Genomic DNA, 25,871 nt, shown 5'->3' on the forward strand with positions numbered 1-25,871 from the left:
AAGGGTACCAACAAATTTGAGCACGTCTGTATATATATATATATATATATATATATATTTTAGCTCAAAGAGCCAGCTGCCCAATGTTTCGATATGTTGTACATATCTTCCTCAAGGGAGCCTGTGTTTGAATCAAAACATTGGAGGTATTTATAGGGTTTTGACGGCATGACAACTACTTGTTATTGTTTACATTCAAATCCATGATTTATTCTTACATGATGTAATGGTGTTCTATATATTGTGACATCATTTTTACTTCTATCTTTGAATCTGTATTAATTCTAATTAACACTACTTTATATAAACTTATATTTTTATTATATCATGCAATGCTGGCTCTGAGGATCAGTCTAGATTTGGCCTCCCCAGCGCATCAGCATGCACAACTTTTGAATGAATTTTGTTTATTTATTTAAATGTTATATATTTATTGAAGTTAATTAGTTCATTCTTTTCTGTTGAGTCCCGCTGGCATAATCGTGTTCAGTCTATTTATCCATTTACTTTCTTTTATTCTTCTATATTTACATCATTTATGTCATGTCCCTGACTGGTGAAGTGCTGTACTATTTGTTCATTCATTTTTTTATTTCTAATTAATGAAAGGTGGTTCTGAATTATTTTATATAAAGTAGTTCCAGTCTCTCCAACATATTTGATTTCATCACATTTTTCACAGGCTATTCCATAAACAACATTGCTATTTTTACAGTAGGTATTAGTTTTTAGTGGATATGTGGTGTTCTTATGTTTGATTATATTTTTACTTTTGTCTATGTATTTACACACTTTACATCTACTAGTGCACATGTTCGTAGAACCTATTTTGTCAATTATTCTTTTATGTTTACTGTGAACTAAAATATCCCCTAAATTAGCTTCTCTTTTGAATGCTACAACTGGGGCCTTAAGAAATACTTTTTTTAATTTTTCTGAATTATGTAGAATCCGCAAGTGTTTCCAAACTATTTTAGAAATATTGGGCAAAAGTTTAGAGTAAGTCACTATTAATGGGACTCTTTTGACCTTTTATCTCTATTTTTATAATCTAGTAGATCATCTCTTTTTAGTTTATCCACTTTTCTTAACTCCATCTCTATAATTCTTTCTTTGTATCCTCTTTTTTATATATATATCAATCTTTATTTTATCAATCTTTATTTTATATAGCGCCTTTCATAGTGAACCACCATCACAATGTGTTTATATATACAGTTAATGCAAGTGCACGACAGTTCATGGAATAATTTTGTAAGCTATAATACATAATCTAGGTTTGTTTCTTTCCAAAAGGAAATGATTTTCTAGCCCACAGCTCACATGTTTTAATGATATACAGCAGAGATTATACACAACCTTCATTCCTATAAATGTAGTGTCACGTTTATTTAAGCAGCATTGTGTGCAGCAGAGCTTGTGATTTATGACGTGTGAGGAGGAAGAGGTATGGAAGATCTGGGAAGGAAACCAAATTCTTACAATGGAGCTGATGAAAAGGCCCTGATGACAACTTTGACAGCTGCACATCCCCTTTGATACCATCCATCATTTTAACATCCTCTCCCTCTCCCTCTCTCTCTCTCTCTCTCAGTGACAGGCCTGTCAACACTGCCACTCTCATAAATCTTTATTAAGCAGATGACTCCTATCTCTCTATCACTGATGCGTTTACTTTAGTCATGTCAGGTATTTAAACAGGTAGGGAGCTCGGCTCAGATGACTCCTATCTCTCTATCACTGATGCGTTTACTTTAGTCACGTCAGGTATTTAAACAGGTAGGGAGCTTGGCTCAGATGACTCCTATCTCTCTATCACTGATGGTATTTAAACAGGTAGGGAGCTCGGCTCAGATGACTCCTATCTCTCTATCACTGATGCGTTTACTTTAGTCACGTCAGGTATTTAAACAGGTAGGGAGCTCGGCTCAGATGACTCCTATCTCTCTATCACTGATGCGTTTACTTTAGTCACGTCAGGTATTTAAACAGGTAGGGAGCTCGGCTCAGATGACTCCTATCTCTCTATCACTGATGCGTTTACTTTAGTCATGTCAGGTATTTAAACAGGTAGGGAGCTCGGCTCAGATGACTCCTATCTCTCTATCACTGATGCGTTTACTTTAGTCACGTCAGGTATTTAAACAGGTAGGGAGCTCGGCTCAGATGACTCCTATCTCTCTATCACTGATGCGTTTACTTTAGTCATGTCAGGTATTTAAACAGGTAGGGAGCTCGGCTCAGATGACTCCTATCTCTCTATCACTGATGCGTTTACTTTAGTCATGTCAGGTATTTAAACAGGTAGGGAGCTCGGCTCAGATGACTCCTATCTCTCTATCACTGATGCGTTTACTTTAGTCATGTCAGGTATTTAAACAGGTAGGGAGCTCGGCTCAGATGACTCCTATCTCTCTATCACTGATGCGTTTACTTTAGTCACGTAGTATTTAAACAGGTAGGGAGCTCGGCTCAGATGACTCCTATCTCTCTATCACTGATGCGTTTACTTTAGTCATGTCAGGTATTTAAACAGGTAGGGAGCTCGGCTCAGATGACTCCTATCTCTCTATCACTGATGCGTTTACTTTAGTCACGTAGTATTTAAACAGGTAGGGAGCTCGGCTCAGATGACTCCTATCTCTCTATCACTGATGCGTTTACTTTAGTCACTTCAGGTATTTAAACAGGTAGGGAGCTCGGCTCAGATGACTCCTATCTCTCTATCACTGATGCGTTTACTTTAGTCACGTAGTATTTAAACAGGTAGGGAGCTCGGCTCAGATGACTCCTATCTCTCTATCACTGATGCGTTTACTTTAGTCACGTAGTATTTAAACAGGTAGGGAGCTCGGCTCAGATGACTCCTCTCTATCACTGATGCGTTTACTTTAGTCACTTCAGGTATTTAAACAGGTAGGGAGCTCGGCTCAGATGACTCCTATCTCTCTATCACTGATGCGTTTACTTTAGTCACATCAGGTATTTAAACAGGTAGGGAGCTCGGCTCAGATGACTCCTATCTCTCTATCACTGATGCGTTTACTTTAGTCACATCAGGTATTTAAACAGGTAGGGAGCTCGGCTCAGATGACTCCTATCTCTCTATCACTGATGCGTTTACTTTAGTCATGTCAGGTATTTAAACAGGTAGGGAGCTCGGCTCAGATGACTCCTATCTCTCTATCACTGATGCGTTTACTTTAGTCATGTCAGGTATTTAAACAGGTAGGGAGCTCGGCTCAGATGACTCCTATCTCTCTATCACTGATGCGTTTACTTTAGTCACGTAGTATTTAAACAGGTAGGGAGCTCGGCTCAGATGACTCCTATCTCTCTATCACTGATGCGTTTACTTTAGTCACTTCAGGTATTTAAACAGGTAGGGAGCTCGGCTCAGATGACTCCTATCTCTCTACCACTGATGCGTTTACTTTAGTCACATCAGGTATTTAAACAGGTAGGGAGCTCGGCTCAGATGACTCCTATCTCTCTATCACTGATGCGTTTACTTTAGTCACATCAGGTATTTAAACAGGTAGGGAGCTCGGCTCAGATGACTCCTATCTCTCTATCACTGATGCGTTTACTTTAGTCACTTCAGGTATTTAAACAGGTAGGGAGCTTGGCTCAGATGACTCCTATCTCTCTATCACTGATGGTATTTAAACAGGTAGGGAGCTCGGCTCAGATGACTCCTATCTCTCTATCACTGATGCGTTTACTTTAGTCATGTCAGGTATTTAAACAGGTAGGGAGCTTGGCTCAGATGACTCCTATCTCTCTATCACTGATGCGTTTACTTTAGTCACGTCAGGTATTTAAACAGGTAGGGAGCTCGGCTCAGATGACTCCTATCTCTCTATCACTGATGCGTTTACTGATGCTCAACTCAGCGGTTCATTCACATGAGTCAGGTGCTTTAGTGTTTACATAATGATACATATAGATTTCAAAATAAAACACTGTAGATGAGTGTGGCAAAGTGCCCCGCCCCTGTGTGCATTTGTGTGTTCTGTGTTGTATGTTGCGTGCGTGTGTGTGTTAATGTTGGTGTATAGTCATTGGTACACAGGATATAAACGGGTCTGTGTTTCACGTGTATTTAAAGTGTAGATTTGTATTTAGGCACGGGATTGCACATCACGCACGTGCATTTAAAATATAATATGCGAGCACGGGGTTGCACAGAATTAATTCACGTGCTGGGATTCAAGTGAATAATTAATTAGTAATTGAATCCCAGCACAACAGTATATATAGAGACACATTTTCACTCACTGGTGGTTGGGTGTTCGAGAGTGGAGAACGGGTGAGAGAGAAGGAGAACGTAAAATAGTAAAGTAAAAATAATATCTAGAAGTGTTTGTACTCACCGTGTTTGTTTGTCCCTCCGTGCACCGTTTGTTAAGTGTTTAGTAGTACGTTTTGTTTGTCTTTTTATTTTGGCTACCAGTGCCGTGTCCTGTTTTTGTCTGTTCAAACCTTTTATTTTCTGTTCTGTTTATTAAATGCTGAACGCGATCACGCGTTCAGCCTCACCAAAACCCCATCTCTCTGTCGTTTGTGTTCCTGTTTCTGGTCTGACGCCACCCACTCCGGCCGTCTTTGTGACAATGAGTCACAGCCTAAAAGATTTTTTAAATGATTTTCATTTACAAGAAATTGAACTCCCAGAAGCAACTCTGGCAGTTTTGATGCTGACTGTGTGCAGCATTGAAGAGAGCTCTCTCATTTTCCACCGAAGTCTGTCATACTCCTCAAACCATTCCAGCAATTCTGTCACGATGGACTGGTGCTTTATTGTCTTGAAATGGGTACAAGTGGAGCATTGCTGTGTGGATTTGATCTGCAATGATTCTTAAGCAAACAACAGCATTGGTTTGCTTTACAGAGGAGATCATGCCCCACACCAGGGTGATGCCAAATCCAATCAGGTAGGCAGGTCCTAATGACCAGGCAATACAATCCAATCAGGTAGGCAGGTCCTAATGACCAGGCAATCCAATCCAGTGGAGTTGCGTGGGAGAAGCGAGGCAAAGAGAACACCAGGTGAGCAGCGGAGTTCTGGATGAGCTGCAGCGGATGGGTGGCGGATGCAGGGAGGCCAGCCAGGAGGGAGTTGCAGTCGTCTAGGCGGGAGAGTACCAGGGCCTGGACCAGGAGCTGGGTGGCGTAGTTGGTGAGGAAGGGTCGGATTCTTCGTATGTTGCTCAGGAAGAAATCGGCAGGTGCGTGCCAGAGTGGAGATGTGCTGAGAATAAGAGAGGTAAGTGCGGTTGGAGAGGTAGGAGGAGAACCAGGTCAGAGCAGTGCCAGAGATTCCCAGGTCAGTGAGAGAGGATAGTAGAATAGAGTGATCGACAGTGTCAAATGCAGAAGAGAGGTCGAGGAGAATTAGGACAGAGGAGAGAGAGGCAGCTCGGGCAGAGTTTAGTGAGTTGGTGACAGACAGGAGGGCAGTGTAAGTTGAGTGAGCAGAGCGGAAGCCAGATTGGAGAGGGTCGAGCAGAGAGTGGTTGGACAGGAAAGCAGAGAGCTGGCGGTGTACAGCCCGCTCGAGGGTTTTGGAGAGGAAGGGTAGGAGGGAGACAGGACAGTAGCTCTGGAGGGAGGTGGGGTCGAGGGTAGGTTTTTTGAGGAGGGGAGTGATAGAGGCTTGTTTGAAGGCAGAGGGAAAGAGACCAGAAAGGAGAGAGGTGTTGAGAAGGGAGGAGATGAAGGGAAGTAGAGCAGGAGCAGCAGCTTGAAAGAGATGAGTGGGGAGGGGGTCCAGGGAACACATGGTGGGTTTGTGACCCTGGAGGAGGGAGGAGAGGTCAGAGTCTGAGAGGGGAGAGAAGGTGGGGAAGGAGGGTGAGTTAGTAGGGGATGCAGTGGGTGTAGGGGTTGGAGCAGGAGGGGGTGCGGGGAAGGGAGAGGTGTTAAAGAGTTTGCGGATATCTGAGATTTTAGAAGAGAAGAAAGAGGCAAAGTCATCAGAGGAGATAGAGGAGGGAGGAGGAGGGGGGAGGGTTTAGGAGGGAGAAGGTAGAGAATAGTTTACGTGGGTTGTTAGTGGAGGCTTGGATTACAGATTGGAAATAAGTACATTTAGCAGAGGAGAGAGTAGAGGAGAAGGAGGAGAGGAGAGTGCGGTAAAATGATTCTATTAGTATGACATAAATCATGTTATCATTTATAATATATACTCTTTTTAAAGGCACGTATAACTTTAAGCTCTTAGTCGTAAGAATTACTAGTACTAAAATACAGTAGTTTAGACACATTTCAACAAGAAGTCTTTCACAGTGTATTACAGATTCGATCAGAGAATGATAACTGACAGAAAACTTCTAATCCAACCCCTGAATTAACCCACCTGTCCCAAAAGGGATGTATTGTTTTATATCATTAATATCAAAACCATGTCCAACAGCAGTGCTCAAAGAGAAGTCTGATTGGGGATTGTGACAGAGATTGAATGAGATCTCCCTCCCGACCTGTGAGGCAGCTGCATAAAGGGAACAGAATACCCTGCACTAAATGGCATGACAGTTTATTCCCAGGGTTAAGTGGAAGTCATCTAGTGAGGGGGAAAAGCTACGGAATAAGAACTCAATGACCCGGACAGGAAACGGCCTGGCATCTGCGGATTGGAGGAGCGTGAGTGTTTTGTTTGTTTTTGTTTGTCGTTAATATTATTGTTTGTAGGGGGCTCCCGAGTGGCGCATCCAGCAAAGGCGCTCTGCGTGGAGTGCAGGATGTGCCCTATAGTCTGGGCGTCACGAGTTCGAGTCCAGGCTATTCCACAGCCGCCCGTGGACGGGAGCTCCCAGGGGGCGGCGCTCAATTGGCTGAGCGCCGCCCGGGTGGAGGGAGGGTTAGGTCGGCCAGGGTGTCCTCGGCTCACAGCGCACCAGCGTCCCTTGTAGTCTGACCGGGCGCCTGCAGGCTTGCCTGTAAACTGCCCAGGGCTGCATTGTCCTCCGACGCTGTAGCTCTGGGTGACTGCATGGTGAGTCTGCAGTGTAAAAAAGCGGTCGGCTGACGACACATGCTTCAGAGGACAGCGTGTGTTCGTCTTCGCCGCTCCTGAGTCAGCGCAGGGGTAGTAGCGGTGGGCTGAGCATAAAAATAATTGGACATTACTAAATTTAAAAAAAAGGAAAAAAAATAATAGTATTATTGTTTGTAATTATTTGGACGGCTAACACGATCCGGAGCTGTCACCAAAGGCCAGCACTAAACCCGGATCAACAACACTGCACTTTTGTTGTCACTAAAGAACTGTATTCACCACGAGCACTAGAGCACGCACTGTGGACTGGTGTTTGTGTTTGTGTATGTGTTACGTGTGGGTGAACTGAAACGTTATTATTTCGGGGCAAAACCTCGGATTATAAATAAGCAATACTCTCTGCTGTATTGCTTCATTAACATTGTGATTGTTTACTGCCGTTAGCCATCAGGCATTGGATTATACAATTAAAACTTCATTGCACCTTGTGACAGGGTAGCGTCGTGGGCCCAGATGTTAATCGACACGCAGAGAGACTCGGAAACCAGGAAACTGCAGTTAAAGTGCTTCTGCGCGGTTTAATAAACAAAAGTAAATAAAAAACTGGAACAAAACTCTGCTCACAGAGCAAAAATAAAAGGTCAAACAAAAACAAATCTCGCACACAATAAACACTTACAAAATAACTGACACAAGGGCCAAAACAAAAGTTTAAACAAAACTGTTCAGGCTGGGCAGAGCCTTCACTGAACTTTGTCACACCAAACTAATGTAGCAACACAGTAACACACTGTTCACTCACCCCAAAACACCTCCCCCAAACAAAAGAATTGACCCTTTTTTATACCATGTGGCTGGAGCCTAATTATCAGTGATTCAATTAGCTCCAGCCACATTCTCACATGTATTTTGGCAGGGACAGGAAATTAACCCCATCCCTGCCAACCACCACCAAATCACCACACAACAATATCATTTACAGGCAGGGCCCTGCCCTGCTACACACCTGGATTAACGTTGTTTGTCTGATTACTGGTCACCTGTATTTTTAAGAATAATTATAAAATGTAGAAAATAACCGTTAGCAATTGTAAATACATGAGCTATTGAGAGGTTCTGTTGTAGTTTGACCTAAGAACATTATTAAACAGCTTGAGCAAAAGCCAGGGTCCAGGGCCTAGCCATCAATAAAACAATGCTGGCTTCTAACCAACAGTTAAATAAGGTGCCGTCCACAACCTCTTTGACACGCAAGGGGATTCCCTCCCTGGAGTACGAGACAAAGGAAGGGGGAAGGCTGCTCACATTGGCAAGTCAGGAGGGTAACTGGGCCCTGATTTAGAAGCCCAATCAAATCAAATCAAACTTTATTTATAAAGCACCTTTCGTGGTAGAGCCATCTCAAAACACTTAACAGAAAACAACAGTTCAAAACATCAACAAAACTGCAAAAACCATAAAAACAGAAATAAAACTAGTACATAAAAAATAAACAGTAAAATCAGCAAAACAGTAAAATAAAAATGACAGTCTGATTAAAATGGAAATGATAGATCATAAAAATAGGTTTTTAATCTTGACTTAAAATTGCTATGGTTGAGGCCTCTCTTACAGAGCCATGGAGAGCATTCCACAGCACAGGGACCCGCAACTGAACGCTCTATCTCTTATAGAGCCAGGGAGAGTGCTCCACAATACAGGGGCCCTACAACTGAACGCTCTATCTCTTATAGAGCCATGGAGAGCATTCCACAGCACAGGGGCCCTGCAACTGAACGCTCTATCTCTTATAGAGCCTGGGAGAGTGCTCCACAATACAGGGGCCCTACAACTGAATGTTCTATCTCTTATAGAGCCAGGGAGAGAGTTCCACAGTACAGGGGCCCTACAACTGAACGCTTTATCTCTTATAAAGCCAGGGAGAGCGTTCAACAATACAGGGGCCCTACAACTGAACGCTCTGTTGTTCTTAAAAGCTCTTGGGACAGTAAGCAGCCCAGCCCAGCATCCTTTTAGTCCCTTATATTCCGCCCAATGTAGGGCTTCTAGCAGAGGGGAAATATGTTCAGTTTTTTTTTGTTCTTGTTAAAACCCTGGCCGCGGCATTTTGTACAAGCTGCAAACGGGATAAAACATAGCTTGGGATACCTAAAAACAGGGTGTTGCAATAATCAAGCCTAGATGATACAAAGACATGCATCAATCTCTCAGCATCCAGCAGCAAAAGAAAGCCTCTTACTTTAGCAATATTTCTAAAGGTGAAAAAAAGACCCGTTGGTTACATTCCTAATATGCATTTCAAATGAAAGATCAGGGTCAAAAATGACACCCAAGTTCAGCTTTCAGTGAGTATGAGAAGCTGTCTGATAGAAAAACACATGGATTTGTATTGTTAAGTTAACTCTTTGATCCCAAAAGGATTACCTCTGTTTTATCTGAATTTAACAAAAAAAAGTTGTCCGACATCCATAGCTTAATATCAGCCAGAGCGGTAGTCAGATTATTTGAAGATAAAGTAGAGACAAATATAGTTGAGTATCAGCAGCATATCAATGAAAATTGACCTCATGTCTACAGACAATATCGGCCAAGGGCAGCATGTATAAGGAAAATAAAATTGTTCTGAGAAGAGAACCCTGGGGGACGCCACATGTAACTTCAGATAGAAAGGGAGAACCTTCCTCTATTTTAACATACTATAGCCTATTTGAAAAACAGGATTTAAACCAGGACAGGACACTACCTGACAATCCTATGAGCCTGGAGACGTTCAATCACAATTGCAGGATCAATAGTGTCACATGCTGCACTCAGATCTAAAAGAACCGAGGGGGAGCCCATATCTGATGACAAGAGCACATCATTACCACTCTAAGAAGAGCAGTTTCAGTACTATGACCCGGGAGGAAACCTCACTGAAATCTCACATATATATCATGTACTGCTAGGAAGGTATTACAACTTTAGATAGAAAGGGGAGATTAGAAATAGGACTAAAGTTCTGAAGGATTTGGGGATCCAGAGTAGGTTTTTAAGCCATGTGTGACGGGGTACTGCCCCGTCTTTATGATCAATGTTGGGACTGGCAGGGAGGGGGTTAAAATTCCTCCCTGCCAGAAAAACATGTGAGAATGTGGCTGGAGCCCTAATTGACTAATCAGTAATTATTGAATAATTGGGCTCCAGCCACAGGGGATAAAAGCCAGGGGAGAGGCCCTGGCTAGGAGAGAGAGTTGAAGGAGAGATCTAGAAACAAGAGTGTGTTTGTATGTGTTGTTTTTCTGTTCCAGTGAAGGCAACGCCCAGCCTGGAAACCTTTATTTTTGTAAGTTTTGCTTTTTGCTTTGTGTGTATTTTGTGTTTAAAACCGTTTTGTTTGGTCCTTGTGCCTATTTATTTTGTATTTTTGTTTATTAAAAACTTTATTTTTGAACTTTACACTGTCTGAGTCTCAAACCTCGGTCCATCCTGTCACAGTTGGTGTCAGAAGAGGGATAGCGCCACCTGGAGGCTCAGAGCAGTAATTTTTTTTTTTTTTTTTTTCTTGAATTTTGGGAGTTTTTTTTTTTTTTTTGATAAATGGGGAAGAAGAGCAGACAGCGGCAAAGGCAGGAGAAGCAGCAGCCGAAGAAATGTAGGCTGCTGCAACAACAGCCACCCCAGCTGGAGGACCCAGCCAGTCTTTTCCCCTGGTGCTCCTGGTGCGGGAAGGTGGATCACCGGTGGAGGTCCTGTCCAGATGGGCCACCAGCTGACTGGTGTGGGCGCTGTGAGGTGGATGGCCACAACTGGGCAGGATGCCCCCACAATCGGGACCAGGAGCAGCTGCAAACCCCGTCCTCGGCAGCCACCCCACCACTTCCTACATCACCGTCTTCACCACCATCCCAGGAAATATGGGACTGGTTGATGCACCCTGAGGCAGACCTCTCCCACGACCTCCCCATAGTTGTCAACACGCTGTGGCGTCGAGATGGGGGGAGGTGGGAAAAGTGGGAGGAACAGCATCACCCGGCGTCCTTCGCAGAGCTGGCCCTGATGGTCATTAATTACCTGGCGGTAGATATGGGAGACGCCCCAATCATTCCAATAAAGAAGGTGGAGCTGTCGTCCCGAGAGCCAGAGAGGGGTGAGCCATCGTCCCGAGAGCCAGAGAGGGGTGAGCCATCGTCCCGAGAGCCAGAGAGGGGTGAGCCGCTGTCCCGAGAGCCAGAGAGGGGTGAGCCGCTGTCCCGAGAGCCAGAAGGGGAGGAGCCGCTGTCCCGAGAGCCAGAAGGGGAGGAGCCGCTGTCCCGAGAGCCAGAAGGGGAGGAGCCGCTGTCCCGAGAGCCAGAAGGGGAGGAGCTGCCGTCCCGAGAGCCAGAAGGGGAGGAGCTGCCGTCCCGAGAGCCAGAAGGGGAGGAGCCGCCGTCCCGAGAGCCAGAATGGGGGCCGCTGCCGTCGCCCAGAGAGGGGGAGCCGCTGCCTTCGCCCAGAGAGGGGGAGCCCGAATGTCCACAGCCCGAGAGGGAGGAGCCCGAACGTCCACAGCCCGAGAGGGAGGAGCCCGAACGTCCACAGCCCGAGAGGGAGGAGCCCGAACGTCCACAGCCCGAGAGGGAGGAGCCCGAACGTCCACAGCCCGAGGGGGAGGAGCCCGAGCGGGAGGAGTCGGTGCGTCCACGGCCCGAGAGGGAGGAGTCGGTGCGTCCACGGCCCGAGCGGGAGGAGTCGGTGCGTCCACGGCCCGAGAAGGGGAAGCCCACAGGCCTAGGGCTGAAGGGACCTGTAGAGGGAGACGAGTTGCCGTTCCCGCCTCCGCCAGCAGAGGGAGACGAGTTGCCGTTCCCGCCTCCGCCAGCAGAGGGAGACGAGCTGCCGTTCCCGCCTCCGCCACTAGAGGGAGACGAGCTGCCGTTCCCGCCTCCGCCACTAGAGGGAGAGGGGCCGCCGTTCCCGCCTCCGCCAGCAGAGGGAGACGAGCCGCCGTTCCCGCCTCCGCCAGCAGAGGGAGACGAGCCGCCGTTCCCGCCTCCGCCAGCAGAGGGAGCCGGGCCGCCGTTCCCGCCTCCGCCAGCAGAGGGAGAGGGGCCGCCGTTCCCGCCTCCGCCAGCAGAGGGAGACGAGCCGCCGTTCCCGCCTCCGCCAGCAGAGGGAGACGAGCCGCCGTTCCCGCCTCCGCCAGCAGAGGGAGCCGGGCCGCCGTTCCCGCCTCCGCCAGCAGAGGGAGCCGGGCCGCCGTTCCCGCCTCCGCCAGCAGAGGGAGCCGGGCCGCCGTTCCCGCCTCCGCCAGCAGAGGGAGCCGGGCCGCCGTTCCCGCCTCCGCCAGCAGAGGGAGCCGGGCCGCCGTTCCCGCCTCCGCCACCAGAGGGAGCCGGGCCGCCGTTCCCGCCTCCGCCACCAGAGCGAGCCGGGCCGCCGTTCCCGCCTCCGCCACCAGAGGGAGCCGGGCCGCCGTTCCCGCCTCCGCCACCAGAGGGAGCCGGGCCGCCGTTCCCGCCTCCGCCACCAGAGGGAGCCGGGCCGCCGTTCCCGTCTCCGCCTCCCGAGGGTCCGCTGCTGCTGCCGTCGCCTCCCGAGGGTCCGCTGCTGCTGCCGTCGCCTCCCGAGGGTCCGCTGCTGCTGCCGTCGCCTCCCGAGGGTCCGCTGCTGCTGCCGTCGCCTCCCGAGGGTCCGCTGCTGCTGCCGTCGCTTGGGGTCTTCGGGGATCCTGCTTCGCCTGGGGTCGCTACACTATGGCCGGAGCCCCACGGAGGGGAGTTGCTGGCCATGAAGAGGGGGAGGGAGGTCAGGAGACCAGCTCCCCCAGCGGCACTTTCGCGGCAAGATGGTGTGTGGCCGGAGCCCCGGAAGAGGGAGCTGCTGGCCACGAAGAATTGGGTGGTGCCGAACGTCCCACCATGGCCACCCCCATGGACACTGTGCTTCCCCCTCTTCCGGGACTGAGACTGAGGGGGGAGGTGGCCATTTAGGCCATGTTGTGCTTGGCACAAGGGGGGGGATATGTGACGGGGTACTGCCCCGTCTTTATGATCAATGTTGGGACTGGCAGGGAGGGGGTTAAAATTCCTCCCTGCCAGAAAAACATGTGAGAATGTGGCTGGAGCCCTAATTGACTAATCAGTAATTATTGAATAATTGGGCTCCAGCCACAGGGGATAAAAGCCAGGGGAGAGGCCCTGGCTAGGAGAGAGAGTTGAAGGAGAGATCTAGAAACAAGAGTGTGTTTGTATGTGTTGTTTTTCTGTTCCAGTGAAGGCAACGCCCAGCCTGGAAACCTTTATTTTTGTAAGTTTTGCTTTTTGCTTTGTGTGTATTTTGTGTTTAAAACCGTTTTGTTTGGTCCTTGTGCCTATTTATTTTGTATTTTTGTTTATTAAAAACTTTATTTTTGAACTTTACACTGTCTGAGTCTCAAACCTCGGTCCATCCTGTCACACCATGGTTGTACTACAGCAGCCTTGAAGGATTTGGGAACAGTACCAGATGAAAGCGAGCTATTAACAATATTTAAAGGGGTATTATTAATCCTAGAAAAACTTCTTTAAGCAGTTTAGTAGGAATGGAGTCTAAAGCACATGTAGTGGATTTTGTCGTACTAACTAGGTCAATAAAATCTAGCTGATTAATGGAGGTGAAAGATTCAAAGGTTTGTTCAGGTGTAGCAGGGCCCAGAGAAGTAGTTTTGTCAGTGTTGTACGACGGCTTGTTTAAATTGTCTGTACTATTAGATATCTGATTTCTTACATGTCCTGTACTATTAGATATCTGATTTCTTATATCAGGGATTTTTTAAATATGTGTTTTCACAGTGAAAGTGCATGTTAGAGTGGATTATTTGTGTGCACATCATTCCATGACTTCTAGTTTCTTTGTTTCAGTGTTGGATCTTTTTTCATTGAATGTTAGTGTTGTATAACTTTTTCTTTTGAAACTGGTCAGGTGTGATGCATGCTTTATTGTACGGGAGGGGTGTGTTTAGTCCCTGTTTGTATTGAAACTGGTTAGTTGTGGTCCCTGCTTTCTTCAATTTCCTAATATCCTTTTTTTTGTTTAACTGTTAGTGGATTAATATTATATTATCAATATTTTGTGATGAGGCTCCAGCCGTGGTGATATTGTAAGATTTTTCAATGGGAGGCACGTGTGATTGACGAATCAGAAAGTAGCACCTCTGCCTGCTGTTTTATAAAGGACTATATTTGTACACGTGCACACCGACGTAGATTTAGTTAGGGACGGTAGGGACATGTCCGTTGAATTACCAATAATTTTGATAAATCTGAAACGTCTTTTGTCAAGTCATTTTATCCGCTCCACAAAGGGTTAACTCTCTCAAGATCCCCTCGTTGCTCCTCCCTCCTCCAAAAAAAAAAAAACGCTAATTTGATTGGCTTAGGCCTTAGGTTCTCAACCGGGGGGGCCGTGAAACCTTCCAGGGGGGTGCGGTGAACGTTTGAATAATAACGTACTAGTAATAATAACAGTGACGTGCCCAACGATACTCCCGATTTCACCATTTGAGTTATTAAAGAGAGAAAAAGAGATACCGGTAGCTTTAAAAAGAATGGCACCCTGGGATTTGTAGGTGTTTGGTGGGGTTTTGGGGTGTAATTAGCAGACAAGAAAACTACAAATTCCATAATGCATCACTGTAACACAGACTCAGTGCGCGGCTGACGTCAGGGACCAAGCAGAGTGTGTTGTTTTCATTGAGGCGCGAAAGTGCACAAGGACTCGGGAGTGAAAGGTCATGCTCCGGGTTTAAAATTTAAAAAAATCTAGTCATTCTTAAACGGTGTATATTGTGCCACAATTTTCACATTTATTTTTTAAAATAAGAATAAATATAATCAGTTTAATTCGATATTTGTGTTTGTTGGTTAATGCGTTGTCACATTATTTCTATCCTCCTCCTTCCTCCCTTTGTAACTAACTTACTCCTTGCTAGATATTTTTGTATTGTGTGTGTAAAAAGCGAACACGAACATATGTATTTGATTGAATGGACAGTGTGATTATCCAGGCGGCTAAATAAACGCACTATATATATGCAGTAATAAAAAAATACATTAAAAAGTCAAATTAACCGGGGGGGGGGGGGGGGAAACAGATATAAAAATTAATTCCAGTGGGGCGTGAGTAAAACAAGGTTGGGAATCGCTGGCTTAGGCTGGACTCTGGAAAGACGCTCATCTGAAGCTGCCGCTTGCCAGTCAGTCTGATATGAGTGTGAGCCACTGACTGAATGAAAGCCAGGTACCGGGGCTGAAGGTATTGTCAGCTCGTCAGCAACATAGTTTGAGTGAATAAACCTGCCGACCTACCTAATGGGTAGGTAAGTAGGTTTATTACGTTAGCTACCCATTGCTAGCTGCTAACCCCACGTCCTTGGTGGCTAGCTAGCTTGTTTCACAGCTAAATCATTGTGTGTGTTTGTGTGTGTGTTTGTGTTTGTGTGTGTGTGTGTGTGTGTGTGTGAGAGACAGAGACAGAGACAGAGAGAGAGAGAGAGAGAGAGAGAGAGAGAGAGAGAGAGAGAGCATGTTTTGATATCATTAACCAACTAAGGTTATCTAATCACTTAAATTTGGCTTTAGGTGACTAAAGCATAATGGCAGTCAAAAAAAGAAAGATGGACGTAAGGAAGTTTTTTTTTTTTTTTACAAAAAGTCAAAGTGTAAGTAGGAAGATGTCGTTAAAGTAATAAACACAGTTGATAATGATTCTCATAGCAAATGTAAAAATAATTTACTAATGAAGTTAGCAGAGTCATACTTTCTCTCTGAACAGCATGCATCAATTTATCATTTTATCAGGTGAATGAAGCAGTGAAACCTGGTAAAAGCAGTACAGAGGCAGGTGGAGCAACAGGGTCGCAGGTGAGGTCTGTAATGACTTGGTGATTATAACAGTGAAAGTGTTAGACTCAGTTTTGAGATATGCTATTGTTTGAGGCACATTGTGATATGATAGTAGGCTAATGCTGTATAGTAATACTCAGCAAATAAAGTTAGCATAGCCATATATTATCTCTCTATATGGCATGCATTAATTTATTATTTTATCAGGTGAATGAAGCAATGCACCCAGGTACGAGCAGCAGCACAGACACAGGAGAGGCAGGCCACGTAAGCGTGCATGTGCTCATTCTTGTAGCGCCAGGGGTATTGGTAGCTTACAGTAAGGCTGGGATAGGTTATAATTCAGGTTATTAGTAATTCTATAGCAGGGATGTCAAACCAGCTTCCAGGAGGGCCACTTTATCATAGTGTTTTAAGTGTATACCAGCCAACTTCATGTCAATCAGATTGTCTTCGATTCATGTCCAGCATTCATTTCAAGCCACCAGATGTGACCATTTAACAGCTGTCTCCTAAAAAAAATTTCTCAGGTGGGCATGCCCCCGAACCCCCCTAGCGACTGCGACTCCACCCCCCTAAATAATTGTGTCCCCACCAATGTTCAAACCAAACCTACGCCCTTGTACGTGCACATACATGAACATGAAGAATACAAGGGTATCTTTATTGCAATAAATAGAGGATACTGAATGATCGCTCATTTCCTTATTCGAGGATATCCCAGTAAATCACAAGCCTCACCAGGACCTCCACGAATAAAAACCGTACACCCCGAACGATCATTCAGTATTCTGTATATATATGAAATAAACAGCAATGAAAAGACCGCTGTGGCATTCAGGGTGTTTATTTCTTTTCTGAGCAGATCACACTCCCTCCTGCTGGTTTTCTGTTCCCACAACACGCCTCTCAGTTACTAACAGCAGAGGAAATGTATCTAAAAGCCAGCTAGAGGCCTACAATAATATGATTGTAAGCATGTACTGTATGTAAGAGGAAGTAATACAACATGCGAATTGGTATTCCTAGCTAATTTAACCTTAACAAGCATAATTCCTGTAGTTTGCTGTTCAGCACATGGTGCGTTTACCTACTTTCTGAAATGCATTGGCCCATCACAAACCTGTAGCCTTCACAGCATTTCTTCCTGCAAGACACAAAACAAAGCAAACCATCAAGAGAACTGCTTAGAATCGGATCAAACCAAACAAACTAAGCTGCTTTATAAATCAGGACTCTAATCTAATCGCCACATTTAAGAACATTTCAGTAGCTCTTATTTTGCCATAAGTGGGCCAACTGACACCAATTCTAAAGGAATGAATAACAATGCTAACCATGCACTGTGTTCTGTTAATATCGCTTTGCAGTCCTCTTGCTCATGAGAAGGCACTCTCATATGATAAGAGACAGTGTTAACTGTACAACTTATGCTACAGCACAGTCTTCTATCATAAGAGACAGCATTATTAACTGTACTGTAGCACCTGCTACACCACTGTATCATAAGAAGCTTTGCTGCTGAACTTAATTGAGTGGCACAATACCTGGCCAGGCTATTCCAATCCGTTTTAGATAATTTCTAAATAAGCAATAGTGTTTTTTCATAATTAACAGAGGGCTAATGTAAGTTTTATTCAGGTAGAACGGGCAGGCTAATAGAACTCCATTGTAAGTCTCGTATGTTTTCCTATCTCTGTACTGGCCGTTTATGTATGTGCGGTTTATTTCTATATAAGGCAGACTCCATGACATTTCTGTAAAGTTAGAGCCTGTGAATTGGTTGATAATCTGCAATTAGTTCTCATTGCTTAATGAATTCAATCTGTGTCTAATTGAGGGGTCTTTAAATACTTCCTGTCTCTCTGTTACAGGGGTTGGTAGTTGGAACGTGAAGACTGGGGTTGTGTACTTGTTTGAAGCTCAGGAGTGTGTGCAGTGAGCAGAGCGCTCCAGGGCATTACGTGGCTTTTCCTATTGAACGATGCACACGCCGCGAGTGTTTCCTAACGAATCAAGATTTTTGCACATGGCTGACAGCTGTGCCACTGACCTAGACTTAAGGGCTATGCACACCAGGAGCGAAGCAAACAACACGAATACAGCACGAGTACATTAAACACACACATACACACACACACACACACAACTGTAGCTAGTTGTAACCCACTATTACAATGAGTCACATTGAGAATTAAGTTCAGGGAAAATATATGTGAATTCTGGAGATCTCTCTCTAATGCTGCGTATACCCTTCTTAAGAAAATGTACTTTACGTTATACAGTTGCCTTAATATATTTATACCAGGTTACTTTATTATAAAGAATCACTCAGCAACAACAAATATGCTTTATGAAAAGAAAATATTTATAAAAGTAATATATATGTAGCAATTAAAATTGTTACAATATTGTTCACAGTAAAAAAAAAAAACATTGGAAATAAAAATATAGAATAAAACAAAATGTTTCTATCAGTTGTGCACAACGACTAAAGTACCTCCGGAGGACTTAAAAATATATAAAAAAAACAAGTCCTTCTGCTGAACTGTACAGTCCCGCTGCAATACAAGCCGTCTCGGTAGATGCAATGGATCGAGTCCTCCACTCTTCGTAATCTCCGGTCTCCACGAACTATTAATAAAATATAATAGCAATGCAGGACAGTGAAGATAGAGCATATAGAAATTTCAGATGTATTCCTAGGACGGTAGCTCTAGCACTCGTTTGCACATTGGAAATTAACATGCAGGCAACTGACTGTGTAAAACACAATACACACATGGTGCATTAATTAAAAGGAAACTTATTTAAAGTGTATTTTTTTTTTAGTAACCATACAATACAAATGTACTATATAAATGACAAATATATATTTGGAACATCTTAAACACATATTATAAACCGTTCAAGTTTTGAACTATATTTAACTGCAGTTCAGTCAAAATGGCGGACGAATGTATAAACAATATTCTCTTTTTTTTTCTATTTACCGAGTAAAATGGGAAACACAACTCCCTCTTTAAATAACAGAAATCACTCAAATATAAAAAAATATATTATTCTTTTATAAGTATTAGAATATAGCCACTTCAAATATTTATTTGCAAAGCTGTATTGAACAGAATCATCCACATGGCGGCCACACTACTTATTTATTTATTTAAAGTTTTACTTAAAGCTTTATTACAGCAAATCCTGCTATTTTTAATCAATAAAAAATCAAAAGTAAGGAGAAATCGCTTACCTATTAATAAAATATAATAGCAATGCAGGACAGTGAATTTCAGATGTATTCCTAGGACGGTAGCTCTAGCACTCGTTTGCACATTGGAAATTAACATGCAGGCAACTGACTGTGCACGTGTTTATTGCGGGCACAGAAGGGGGGGGGTCGTGTTAAAGAAACAGACTCACTGATACCCATATTTGGAAACAGGAAGCATGGGGGTTACATTCTCCCTCCCTAAAAGCTATCGTCCTTGATAGTAACACCCACCAAAAATATCCATATATTTATTTAATCATCTTCTATATGCTAATGCGAAATCAAAGCCTGAATCAATAGCTCGGTCTGTTTATGCAACTGTTCCAATATCATTTTGTTTTGCTGTTGTACACAGGAAACAATTTGTGAAACAGCTCTATTGTAATCGTGTTTCTTGTCAGAAGTTATCTTTTGAGAAGTTACTTCAAAATCTTTGAACTTAGATGGCAGTTTCCTCTCTCTTTCTGATCGTCTTAACACTTGGGGATCTATGGTCTCCCTAGGCTCAGTTTTGGAACTTTGTTGAAGTTCACCCAGTGCTGATTCTGAGATTTCCTCGGTTATTTCTCTTTCAATAGTAACCTCAGTTACTGGTCCCGTCACGTCGTCTTCATGCAAAGAAGAATGGAGTGGAGGATCTTCATCAGTCATTGGCAGGTAAGTACAGAACTCAGGAGCTTCTGGATTCAATCCAGAACCAGCAATATTCTGTTCTTCTTCAGAAGGAATTACCGATTGATCTGTATCATCCTCATCAGAATTTCTAGTTTCATCCAAGGTCCCTGCAGTCTGCCTCGTCCTCGTACGTCTTGCCTTCTCAGGTACTGTGCCATCATCAACTCCCTCTTCAGCCGATATGAATCCACAAGGACGCAACATGTCTCTGTGCAATGTTCTCTCAGGTCCATCATCTTTCTCTGGTCTAATCACATAGACTGGCAGCTCTTATCTAGCCTGCCGTACGACAATGTAAACAGCGTGTTCCCAGCGGTCAGCTATTTTGTGCTTCCTACGCAAATTTACATTCCTAACCAGGACTCGATCTCCTTCCTCCAAGGATGATGCTATGACCTTCTTGTCCCATCTCTGTTTATTGGCCAGCTGTCTTTTCTCTGCTTCCTTAGTGGCTCGCTCGTAGGCATATTTTAGCCTCTGACGAAGTTCCTTCACATATTGCTGATGAGTCTTATGGTCATGTCCAACAGGACTGATGCCAAAGCACAAATCTATAGGCAATCTTGGCTGCCTACCAAACATGAGGAAGAACGGAGACTCTCCAGTAGTGTCGTTACGAGTGCAGTTATATGCATGAACGAGAGGGCGAACATACTTCCTCCAGTTATCTTTCTTCTTCTCAGAGAGTGTACCCAGCATGTCAAGGAGGGTTCTGTTAAATCTTTCAACTGGATTTCCTCTAGGATGGTAAGGTGTAGTTCTAGATTTAGTGCCACAAATTTTACAGAGCTCTGAAATGAGTTCAGACTGAAAATTTGCACCTTGATCGCTATGAACTCTCTTGGGAAACCCGTAGTGGCAAATTACATTCTCCCACAACAGATTGGCTACAGTCTTGGCAGTCTGGTCTTTAGTTGGATATGCTTGCGCATATTTTGTGAAGTGATCGGTTATAACTAGTATGTTCCGAATATCTTTGGAATCAGGTTCTAATGATAAAAAATCTATGCAGACAAGCTCCATGGGAGCATAAACATTTATATTGACCATTTTTGCAGCCTTCTCTGCCCTTGCTTTTCTGCGTAAGCACCTCTCACAAGTTTTGCATTTCTGTTCCACATCCCGGGTCATCCTTGGCCAATAGAAGCGTGCTCTAGCCAAATCCAGAGTCCTCTCATAGCCAAGATGTCCAGTTTCATCATGTACTCCTTCCAAAGCTCTAGCCTGGTGACTTTGTGGAATCACCAACTGATCGTATAGTTCTTCATTCCTCATCACCCGCCGATGTAGAACACCCTCTTTAAGGAGAAGTTTAGGCCACTCTTTTAAAAGTAATCTTACTTCAGGGGTCTCTGACTTTCTGAATTTTTCTTCAAGCTTTCTGCCTTTCCCCAACAACTGAATGACTCTGGACAGATTAACATCTCTGTTTTGAAGAACTTTCCAGTTTTCTAAAGTTAATCCAGGAAGTAATGGTTGCCCTGGCCATGGTTCTGGAAATTCAAAATCATCTGGAATGGCACCCTCTCCACTAGGCAAAGCTTCTACAGCGCTAGGTTTGTTCCCGCTCACTTCTATCTCTGGATTCTCTTGCTCACCAGGCTCTTCTGATTCAACTTCCTGTGCAAGTACTACTACTTTATGCCTCAGGAAAGCAGCCTTACACACATCTGACTCCAGGGTGTCAAAATCAGGGTCTTGTCTGGTCCTGGACAGCATTTTAGCAATTCTCTCCACTTGCTTCAGGGAGTCATCATCATCTGCAGCAGGTCCATTTGGCCTTCGGGATAAGCCATCTGCATCCATATCAGTTTTTCCAGATCTGTAGCTTATGTCAAAGTCATAGATAGACAGGGCTGACAACCACCTATGTCCTGCAGCATCCAATTTCGCAGTTGTGAGAACATATGTCAGAGGATTATTATCTGTCACTACTTTGAATTCTGTCCCATATAAATAGTCATGAAACTTTTCACTTATTGACCATTTCAAAGCTAAAAATTCCAATTTGTGAACAGGGTAGTTTCGTTCACTTTTGCTAAGTCCTCGACTAGCATATGAGATAACTCTCATTTTACCATCCTGGACCTGGTAGAGTGCTGCTCCCAGGCCTGTGATACTGGCATCTGTGTGCAAGATATAATGGAGTTTCCAGTCTGCAAATCCTAACACTGGCGATGTAGTGAGCTTCTCTTTGATGCATTCAAATGCCCTTTGACAATCTGCTGTCCATCGATCACCCAAAGACTGTCTTGCTTTTATTCGCCAAGATGCCCCTTTCTTTCTGTTTGAAGCTTCGCCCACCAACAAATCATTTAATGGCCTAGCAATGTTTGCATATTTTTCCACAAAACGTCTGTAATACCCTGCGAAGCCGAGAAAAGACCTAACCTCTCTGATGTTCTTGGGCGTCGGCCAATCTATTATAGCTGAAATCTTCTGGGGGTCAGGGCAGATTCCCTCTTCCGAAATCTTGTGTCCCAGATATGCCACCGAATTCTGGAAGAATTTACATTTTGAAGGAGAGAGCTTCAAGCCATACTGAGCAATGCGATGCAGGACCTTCATTAGACGTTCCTCGTGTTGTTCAAGAGTGTCTGAAAATATAATTAGGTCATCCAGGAAAGCAACCGCTTCCTGTAGATTAATTCCTGACATCACCCGCTCCATTGTTCTCTGAAATGTAGCTGGGGCATTGGTTAAACCTTGAGGCATCATTTTGAATGGCCAATTACCAAATGGCGTTGTGAATGCAGTCTTGGCACGGTCAGACTCTTCTACTTCAATTTGATAATATCCGCTTTTTAGATCTAGTACTGAGAACCATTTTGAGCCTGAAAGAAGAGCAAAAGTCTCCTCTATTCTAGGAAGTGGGTATGCATCCCGCCTGGTTATTATTATTATTATTATTATTATTTATTTCTTAGCAGACGCCCTTATCCAGGGCGACTTACAATTGTTACAAGATATCACATTATACATTATTTCACATTATACAGATTTCACATTATTTTTACATACAATTACCCATTTATACAATTGGGTTTTTACTGGAGCAATCTAGGTAAAGTACCTTGCTCAAGGGTACAACAGCAGTGTCCCCCACTGGGGATTGAACCCATAACCCTCCGGTCTAGAGTCCAGAGCCCTAACCACTACTCCACACTGCTGCCCGACGATTCAGTCTTCTGTAGTCCACAACCATTCGTAGGGATCCGTTTTTCTTTCTAACCAAGACAACTGGAGATGCATAGGGCTGTCAGACTCTTCAATAATCCCAGTAGTCAGCAACTCATGAAGGTGACTTCTCAGGTCTTCAAAATCAGCTGGAGAGACACGACGGGTGCGCTCTTTGAATGGAGTGTTGTCTGTGAGCACTATTTTGTGTGTTATCCCAGGAGCATGTCCTATGCCGAGATCATGGAGGGAGAATGCACTGCCTACTTCTTTTTCTATCCTAGTAGTAATATCTTTCTTGAAATCGTCATAAACTGGTGAGTTATCAATATCCAACTCCAGCCTTGTTGTATTACTGGGACCGAACTTTTCTCCCTCTCTCAATACTGCAGTAGCACTAGAACATCTGGACTCCATCAGATTTAATTTGGAGACATCTAATGCCCTTATCCACTCCACTGTTTCCCCTGCAGCAACAACACTTCTGGGTTGTAAGGTGATATCATGATCAGAGGCATTTTTGACCATGACTCCAATCTTGGTACGATTTTGAGGGTCTCCTTCTAGCAGCTGATTGTAAACCAGTAATCCTCCTGCAATGGGACGTCCTTCAGATGCTTCTATAAGTATATTGCATCCTTTGCTATAGATATTCTTACTCAGCATACATTTCAGCTCTTTAGACTCGTTCTTGGGAACAGTAACAGGTGTTTTACTGGCTAATCTCACTTTGGTAGTTTTTGCTTTTGCATTGGCTTCACCAATTGTATTTGTATAGGCAGCAGCCCAGTCGCAGCGGATAGCCAGCCTCTTCAAGTATTGCGCACCAGCCTTCTCCTCACACTCACGCATGAGATGCCTAAGTACATTTGTTCCCACTAAGAGAGGTACAGTAGTATTACATTGATTGTCAGGGCAAACAAGAACTAACACATAAAAGCTGTTTTCTGTGCCACAAACATCTTCAGGAAATTGCACATTAACTTCTATGAATCCTAGATAAGGAACAGTACTACCTCCCGCACCAACAACACAGAGTAAGTCTTGTATCGAGCTTAACTTGAGATGTGACAAATACTGACGGTAAAATGACTCAGATAGGCAAGTTACCTGTGATCCAGTGTCTACCAAACAGAGGCAACGAACACCATCAAGAAAAGCAACAGTGTGACACGACTCAAAAACAAGACCAGGAGGTACGCCCTGTAAACTTTTATGAAAACTGGGTATATTGTGCTTTTGAGTTGTTTTGGGACTGGGTGTACATGAATTCAGTGCCTCTATCTGTCCCTTATAGAGACACCCATCTAGTTTAAAGGATGCAATGGAGTATAAGCTTCTCTGCGCTGTGCAGCCCTGTTCTCGCATCTATTCCTGAGCTTTTGCTGAACCAGCACTGCATTCACTGGATTAGAGCACTTTTCCATTGTGTGTCCATCTTTGCCACAATTATAGCAGAATGCCCCCATCCTATTGGGTCCCTTCTTAACTGTGGTTTCTGACCTTTCTCTTAATTCAGCAGAGCTGCTCCTATTACTTGCAGTATCTGGGGCTCCACTAGCATTTGACACACCATGTGTACTTGAGGATACCTTTGCTTTTTTCCAATCCTTTTCTAGCTGTAGGACCCTTTGGGCAAGCTCTTCTTCTCTGCTGGTTGAACCGGGAACTGTATGGGATACAGTACTAATATTATCACCAACACCAACAGACTTGGCAGAAACCGTGGGCTGTGTTGCACCAAGATGACGCTTTTTTCTTGTCTCTTTTGACTCTTTCTCCTCCTCAAAAGCTCGTACCTCAAATAAAACCTTTGAGTATGATAAGCACTGCTCAGAAATGTCACTCAGAAAGTCCTTCAAGTGCAAACGGTCTATTAACGTATCATCCCAACAACCCCTGATAAATTGCTCCAACTAAACCATCCCTTTCCATTACTCGTTGCAGGACAGCATGGAGTCTACGAAGATAGTCTGATGCTTTTTCAGTTGCATTTTGATGTGTCTCAATAAACTGTATAAAGAGCTCCTCGCCACTTGCTACACTGCCATAAGCCTTCTCTAGCTCTTCAAAGTACTGCTCAGCAGTTGCGTCTTCTCCTGCATATAGGGCAACATTCAAAGCTGGGGGTAAAAGACTTTCCAGTAACTTGCGTCTTTTTGCATTAGCAGTGAGATCAACATCTTTAATTACCTGGCGAATCTGAATGCGCCATGTTTCATAGTCTGCTTCACTACTTGGCTTACTGGCAGTGCCCGAAAAACACTTGAGCTTGTAACGGACATTGTTAAGAAATGCACCTTCACTCGCAGTTTTCACTACATGCTCTACTACAACTTTCTGTACATCACTAGGAATAGAGATAGGTGTGGACTGGTTGCTGTACACATTTGGCTGTTGAGAGGGTGAAGAAAAGGTTTCAAAATGTTCTGAGAATGTCTGCTTAGGAGTGAAAGCATTTGAGAAATCAAAAGACACCTTGGGCAAGGGACTAACCCCTTCAGAGTCTTTATAGCTTCCACTAAGTTTATCAGACAGCAGCTTGGATGCCCTCTTTTCTAATTCTTTAGCATCAGTGCCATGTTTGATAGCTATTGCTGCCAACTGCTCCTGAAAAGTATCAGTCACATCTAACAAAATGGCATCCAGTAACATAGCTGTGGACATTACATTGGTGCTAGTGTTGCTAAATCTAACTTGATCTGATAAAACAGGCTGTACTGTCCAGCGACTGCTGAAGTCATGACTAACATGCTCATCATCTAACAGAAACACAGACAAACCTTCCTCAAACTCACAAAGTACACTTTCAGATACTTGTCCAACTAAACGCTGAACTTTAGTAACAACACCAACTGGACTGAATGCATTCTTAATGTCAGCATAGGTGACTCTTTGATCTACATGA

At 44.1% G+C, this 25,871-nt stretch overlaps 1 protein-coding gene across 2 annotated transcripts in view; it reads right to left on the bottom strand.

Annotated features, from left to right (window-relative positions):
* LOC117962945 (collagen and calcium-binding EGF domain-containing protein 1-like) overlaps nt 1-25,871 on the bottom strand; it is a 108,578-nt gene that overhangs the window by 39,712 nt on the left and 42,995 nt on the right. For both annotated transcript variants that reach the window (XM_058998394.1, XM_058998393.1), the window contains exon 3: nt 16,938-16,990. In XM_058998394.1, the coding sequence (XP_058854377.1) occupies nt 16,938-16,990 (53 nt within the window). The remainder of the gene's footprint in view (nt 1-16,937; nt 16,991-25,871) is intronic.

This window comes from Acipenser ruthenus, chromosome 24 (assembly GCF_902713425.1).
Source record: "Acipenser ruthenus chromosome 24, fAciRut3.2 maternal haplotype, whole genome shotgun sequence".
In the NCBI taxonomy this organism is placed as follows: domain Eukaryota; kingdom Metazoa; phylum Chordata; class Actinopteri; order Acipenseriformes; family Acipenseridae; genus Acipenser; species Acipenser ruthenus.